Raw genomic sequence first — 7,420 nt, 5'->3', positions numbered from 1 at the left:
AAAAAAAAAAAAATCCAATGAGTCAATTAGGAAGCCTTTTCCTGCCCAGCCATACAATGAATGAGTCTTATAAATAAATCAGTGGGTAAAATAGACCTTGCAGGATCTACTTCTTTAACACAGTAGCCAGAATCAATCTAAAGATGCATTAGAACTTACACATTCAAACTGAATTCTGCCTTTCAAAGCAGGAGCTTTTACAGAAAGCACATTGGAACTTGTAACCTTAGTTGAAGGTAACACGATATTCTCCTTTAGGTCATATCCCGTTTTATTCCCTCCCCTTTTGTCCGAACTCTTCCCTCCTTTAGCCTGGAGTCCTCAGTGACTGTGTTATTCCCAGAGAGGATTAATGTGAATGCTTGTGATTGTGGGGCTCGCTGGAACCTGACAGACTGAAGAGAGAATGTGTGTACCCCAGCCACCCACATAGCATACAGTTGTTCCTCGGTTCCTACAGGGATTGGTTCTAGGACTTTTCACAAATACCAAAAACCAAGGGTGCTCAAGTCCCTGATATAAAATAACACAGCATTTGCATATAACCTACATCCTTTCGTGTACATTAAATCATCTCCAAATCACTTATAATTACTTACATAACATTCAGGTTGTGAATGTTATTCACAAGTAACAAGTAAGTAATTGCTATACTGTATTGTTTAGAGACTAATGGCAAGAAAAAGAAGTCTGTACCTGCTCAGGACACACACAGTTTTTTGTCCTGAGTATTTTCAATCTACAGAAGATTGAACACAGAGATGTGGAACCTATGGATGCAGGCCGCCAACCATGCCAAGTGAATGTAATTTACCTTCCACAGGTGAGCACTCTCAAAGTATCTACTTTCCTGAGGCTGCGTACCCTTGAGTTTTAGTTTGGCACAACTTTTTCGGAAAGTAAACATCATTAGGAACTATCATGGGTTACCTAGGGCTGATAAATCACCTCTCTCTCTAAATAAGCTACTCCAGATTCTTCTGGGAATTGTGTCCAGCTCACAGCCCACGTGGTAGCAGAGTCCTCCCTGTCCTGTGCATGGTGGGTTCTCCCGGGACGCTGAGTGCAGTGAAGGAGATACTTAGAAACCAGGAGTGTTGTCTCTTCCTTTGGGATATGAATGCTACAGAACCCACCATATATTTAGGTGGGTCCAAACGCGGCCTGGGCCAGAAAGTATCTTGATCAAGGTCTTAGCATATTAACCTTCACTAGATTTGTTGGAACATCTGAGGCTGGAGTGAATTGCAAAATAATACCCACAAATCAACATACCTTCCTTTCCAGCCAGTTTAAAACTTTGATTTTATAAACCCAAATTCAATAAACACCACATCTACTTACAGTCCTACTTAACAGACTATTCTTGAAGTATTACCACTAATGGTCAGCGACAGTGCAGCTTAGTACAGGAGCAGTCGTGTCTACTGAACACTTTACATATGATCAGTCCAGAATAAGATGTGCTAAAAGTAAGGTGAAATACATACCAGATTGTGAAGTCTTATTATTAAAATAAGAATATAAAATATCTCATTAAGCATTTTTTAATTTTGATCACTAATTAAAATAACAGTTTACATTTACTGAGTTAACAAACTTATGAAAATTAATTTTCCCATTTCTTTTTACCCTTTCTAAATATTCTACTAGAAAATTTTAAATTATACATGTATATGTGGTATTGTTATATTTCTGATGGACATCACTGATTTAAAGTCTCTCAAAATAAAGCTATATATACTTTCAAAATCTTCAACAGCACTAACGATAATATCCATTTCCAGTGCCTTGTACTCACCTTCTGAATTTTATACTTCTTCATGTAAGGAATAAATTGAAATAAAAATCCAGGTAAACTGAACAAGAAATAAAGGACTTCATGAACCATGAGAGATCCCCAGGTTGCAATCTGGAACTTTGTGTAATTATCCAGCATATAGTTCCAAGCATTTTTAAACGGCTCTTGTAAGGGGTTCTCAGGTAAAAGAGAATCTACATACTCCACCGCCAAGGAAGCCGAGCTAAAGATGCCGACACTTTGATTTGCTGCCATTTTTCAGCTCTCTGCAGACAGCCTTTTAATTCTGTAAAATAAATAAATAAACAAATAAGCTAAATGATGAGCTTCCAAAATAGTTTTTAAAATGCATCTTCTGATCATTTTAACAATGATCATTACTAAGGGAGTACCAATTTTTCAGGTTCTACATGACTAAAAAAAAATCTACTGGATAGCATCCTCATCTCAGTTTGTAAATAATCCTTTAAAAACCAATGTTATTTTTCAGAGCAGTATCTGAAAGAACAACAGTGGAAAAGAAATTCTGAACTATCTTTAAAGATTCACAGCGTGGCCTCTATAGAAAAACTTCTGATTTAAATGAATAGTTGGGTTTAAAAGTGTACTAATAAGCTTGGTGCCTGTAGCACAGTGGTTATGGCGCCAGCCACATGCACCGAGGCTGTTGGGTACAAACCCAGCCTGGGCCAGCTAAACAACAATGACAATTCCAACAAAAAAATAGCCAGGTGTTGTGGCAGGAGCTTGTAATCCCAGCTACTTGGGAGGCCGAGGTAAGAGAATCACTTAAGCCCAAGAGTTTCAGGTTGGGCTGAGGGAGACTATGGAGAGCGACATAGTGAGACTGTCTCAAAAAAAAAAAGTGTACTTATAACCGAAACAACCTATAAAGAAAAAGCCTGTCAAATATGACTACATAAAAATTAAATACTTTCTGACCAAGGAATAAAAAGACAGTCATAAACAAGGTCAAGCACAAAATGACAAACTGGGAGAACCAACATTTTTTATAACAAAGAGCTAAAAAGTGTGCCTTAGAAAAAGACTAAAAATCCAAGAGAAAAATGGCAGAGGCCGTTCCATTCACAAGCAGTTCTAAGAGAAATAAAGATAAATGATCACTAAACAAATAAGAAGCTTAATTTCACCCCAAAACAGATACTTTTTGCCTGAAAGGTAAATCTTTAAATATTTAATAGTGCTGCATGCTGGTAAGGGTGTGAGGAAATATGCATCATTGTATATTGTTGGTGGAGTAATAAATCAGTTTTATCAGCTGAGAAAAATTAGCATTATCTACCATAACTCAAGATGAATCCATTCTTTGACCCAGCCATTTTCTTATTCAAAGGACAGATGTGCTAAGCTAGCAGAAAGCACTGTTTATAATAGCAAAAACAAAGACAATAAAATGAAAACAAAACATAAATAATCCATCAACAAGTTATATGAATTCTGTTAATTCTTTCCATAGACAATTCTATAGCCATTTAAAAGAATGAGTAAGATGGATGTGTTCTCCTTAGAAAAGATGTCTAAGATCATATTAATCTAAATAACAAGTTACGGAATAATACATGTGTGTGTACAAGAGCCTCACTTATGTTTCTGTAAAAAGGATATGCCTTTCATCTATGCACTGTGATGCATATGTCCATATGGAAACACACAAACAGAAAACACACAAAAGAACAAAGGGAAATTTAGAGTGGTGACCTCTAGGAAAGGAGGTTGTGGGAATGTCACAGGAGAAAGGAGGAAAATCTTACTTTCCACTTTATGCGTCCTGTACAACTTAAATATTATTGAGCATGTTCCACTTATATCATAAATAAGCCTAATAAGGTCACTAATCAAAAACAAAAAAAACTAAGCCACTTTCCTAGAAATATTCACTCCACTTTCTCAGAAATATTCACTCCAGTTTCTCATTTTTGAATTATGATGGACCACTCAAAAACAGATAATCTATATCCTCAGGAGAGGTCTTGATAATGTTTCAAATGCTCCCCATTCCCCAGATTGGCCTTTTATCCCATCTACATAGGAGATACTGAGAAGCTCAGTCAACTTCTTCAAGCCTTGGAATTCACTTCCCCTCCTTATTCTTCTGTCCTACTCATTCTCCAGTGACTTACACCAGGGACTACAGGGTTCCAGCCATGCCATTCCAACTTCAAAATTTCTCTTTGCTCACTCATCCTCTCTTCTAAGACTGACTAGTTCCCTTGAGTTCTTGTCTTACCTCATCAAAAACTGTCCATTGCTAATTAATAAAATGTAGAAAATGTACCACAGACTAATACTCAGCCATCAAACAAACAAACAAACAAACAAACAAAAAAACGATGAGCTAGTATCTTTCCTAACAATCTGGATGAAGTGGAAACCATTCTTGTCCACAGGTATCACTACTAAACCAGAACTAGTGGACTGACACAACGACACAGCATGGACGTAAAACTCAGTGGAAATCAAGTAGATGGCAAGGGCTTGGAAGAGCTGGGTAAATTCACAAGTAACTGGTACAATGCACACATTCTGGGTGTAGGACATTCAACTTTTGACTTAAAATGTACAAAAGCCAATTATGTATACAAAATGTGTGTAGCCTTGCAATACTCTTAAATTTTTAATTATCAAAATAATTTTAAAAAAGGAATTGTCGCGTCACTTATCCTTTCTCCTCTTTCATCCCTTCCTTTTCACTGGGTACATTCCCTCAAGTCTGAAAACATACTCAACACTTCCAACCTCTAGTATCTCTCAGACTGTCTCATTTCTCTCTTTGAACCAATCAACTTAACCACACACACATCACTCCCCAGACTATTTGCAATCCCCCACCAACATGTCTTCCCCGTTCTTCTAAGGTGCAAAATCAGACAAACATTCCAATCCTTGTTTGTCTTGAGGAATTTCCAAATTTGACAACGTTGACCAAATACTACTTACTAGCTGTGTGACCTCGAACAAATTACATAAGCTCTCTGGGAGGCAGTTTTAGCAAGCGCGGGAGTAGATAGTAACAATAGTTCTTGCAGTGAGTCCAACAGATAATGACAGTGAAATGCTCAGCACAGGACCTGGAACATCTTAGCTACAAGCAGTTGACAATTACTTGACACTGTGTTCTAAGCTGGCTGCACGCACTCTACATTTTAACTTCAATCTTGACTACACCATCACAAGGCAGGTACTTTTATTATCCCCATCTTATTACAGATGAAAACCTGAGGTTTAGAAAGATTAGGGAACCTTCCCAAAGCCACACAAATGCTAAGTGGGAGAGCCCATGTGCTCATCCATTAAACCACACTGTAATCAAAAGTAATAAAGCACACCACAAATATTACAGTATTAGGAAAATAATTGTTATAGTTTATCCAAGCCTCCTAAAAAGAGTACTCTACATAAATTGTCACTTTTTTCTTTCCCATTTACTCTCTAGCAACTGCAGTCTGCTTTCTTCTGTCATCACTGCACTGAACTTACTCTTAGTAAAATCACTAAGGAACCCCTTCATACTAAATCCAACATTCTTTGGAGTTATTTTAGTTGACCAATCTTGAAGATACTCTCCTTCCAGAGGAAACATTCCCCTTCCTTGGTTCTTGGGACTCAATGACAAATAGTTAATTTGTGCTCACCATGCACAGTCTCAAACAGTAGCTGCTGCCCTCGCCTGACTTCATAAAACAAAATCTCTTGAGGATATCAAGAAGTATCCAAAGCATCATAACATTATAAGCTTTCTAGAGAAAGACGCTATCTAAATCAAACTTTGGAAGGAAGATGTTTTAAGGAGGGAACAGCAGCTCCAAAGACTCGACCAAGAGATGAGAAAGAATACAGCACTTTCCAATTCATTGTGTCTGTGGTATAGCTTTTGAGAAAGAAAGATTTGACATACAAGGCTGGAAAGTTTCCCAGTGATGCCTTCTTTACTCCCTTCTAACTATTTCAGATTGCCCTGAATGCTCTATTTTCTGTTTTAAAACTACAGTGATGGCTCAGTGCCTGTGGCTCAAGTGGCTAAGGTGCCAGCCACATACACCTAAGGTGGCAGGTCTGAATCCAGTCCGGGCCGCCAAACAACAATGACGGCTGCAACCAAAAATAGCAGGGCATTGTAGTGGGCGCCTGTGGTCCCAGCTACTTGGGAGACTGAGGCAGGAGACTCGCTTGAACCCAGGAGTTGGACGTTGCTGTGAGCTGTGATGCCACAGCACTCTACCCAGGGGGACAGCTTGAGGCTCTGTTTCAAAAAAAAAAAAACAAAAAACTACAGTGATGCCCACCATCTCTATCTTTAACCCTCTCCTTTGAACTCCAGGATATGACTATCCAAAAGCCCACCAGCCAAATCCAATTAGACAGTCTAAGGCATAGCAAACTCGACGTGTCCAAAAGTTCAGCAACTGGGCCTCACAAACTCTGCCCCAGATACTCTCCACCTCCTTTAACGTCTCACAAACTCTCTCCCAGATACTCTCTACCTCCTTTAACGCCTACCTTGGTGAACTGCACCATCACCTAGTCACCTCACTTAGAATGTTTTAAGTCTCCCCCTCATGCTGTCTTGATCTAAGTCTTCACACACTAACCCAACTAAACACCTGCTGCCTTGCGTCCAAGTTCGTCCTTCTTAAATCCTACCTGTAAGTCACAACGCCAGGATACACGTTAACATCATAAACTCCCTAAAACACTCCGAGTTCAAGGGAATGCCATTCCTGCAGCCAAAGACCAAGCCCTCTGCAATGCACAGGAGCCCTGTTAGGCAGTCTTCTTGCACCCATCGTTTGCTCGGGATCGACGTTCCACGCTCCTGCGTCTGACCACTCCTCTGCCCACGGAAACATCGTTCCTTACCCGGCCATGTCCTCCCACCCTACTCCTATTCATCTTTCAGCAACCTCCCTTCCACGCCCCGCCCGACCCCACACCTCGTCTTCCTTGTGGTCCTCTGTCTTTGTACACCCTTCATCGCTGTCACCCTGCTCTGTGACTGTCGCACACGTCTCGTCTCTTGAAAACAGCACACTCTCTAGCGAGCAAGAAACACGCCCTAGCCGGGTCCCACCACTTAAGAGCCTCACTCCACGCGCACCGCTTCCTTCCGGCCGAGCACGCACCTTCCCCACCCCCGCATGCCGCTAGAGTCCCAGTCCACCCCTTGGGGTTCCGCGTCCCGCCCGCGTGCGCGTCCTCGCTTCACTCCCGCAGCGCTGAACCTCGCAGAGCCGCGGAACCGGCTTCCTTGCTCACCAGTCGCTAGAAGCTCCCCTCACCTGGCCGGTCACCAGCTGACTGCAGGGCCCAGTCACCTGCCTCAGCCAGTCCCTCCTGCGGTAATTGGGCAGTGAGGATTCCGCCCGCCTTCTCGGTGCAGTGATTGGTCTGTGCGTTCGCCTGCGTTTTGTGACCAGAGGCAGTAGATCCCTGGCGGGCCCCTCCATTGGCTCCGTGGATGGAGTGAGGATAGTGAGACCTGCACGGCCAGCCAATGGCTGGCGCGGGCAAGCGGGACAGCACGGGCGCGCGCGGCGGCGTGATGGGGGTGGAACCCGCGGCCGCCCCACCCGCCGGTGTCGCCATGGCGACAGCCGCTCC

The 7,420-nt window shown here is 41.8% G+C and overlaps 1 protein-coding gene across 4 annotated transcripts in view; it reads right to left on the bottom strand.

Moving 5' to 3' along the window:
- Positions 1–7,147, bottom strand: part of MSMO1 (methylsterol monooxygenase 1) — a 16,300-nt gene extending 9,153 nt beyond the window's left edge. Inside the window, exons 1-2 of one of the 4 annotated variants that reach the window (XM_012811840.2) lie at positions 7,076–7,147; positions 1,802–2,087 (exon numbers count right to left, since the gene is read on the bottom strand). In XM_012811840.2, coding sequence (XP_012667294.1) covers positions 1,802–2,056 — 255 coding nt within the window. In that variant the 5' untranslated portion in view covers positions 2,057–2,087; positions 7,076–7,147. The other 3 variants (XM_023519477.1, XM_023519475.1, XM_023519476.1) reach the window with 3 other exon arrangements.
- Positions 7,148–7,420: the final 273 nt, after the last annotated feature.

Source organism: Otolemur garnettii, unplaced genomic scaffold (assembly GCF_000181295.1).
Source record: "Otolemur garnettii isolate 467f Iridium unplaced genomic scaffold, OtoGar3 scaffold00177, whole genome shotgun sequence".
NCBI lineage: Eukaryota > Metazoa > Chordata > Mammalia > Primates > Galagidae > Otolemur > Otolemur garnettii.
This window is presented reverse-complemented; position numbering and strand designations above follow the sequence as displayed.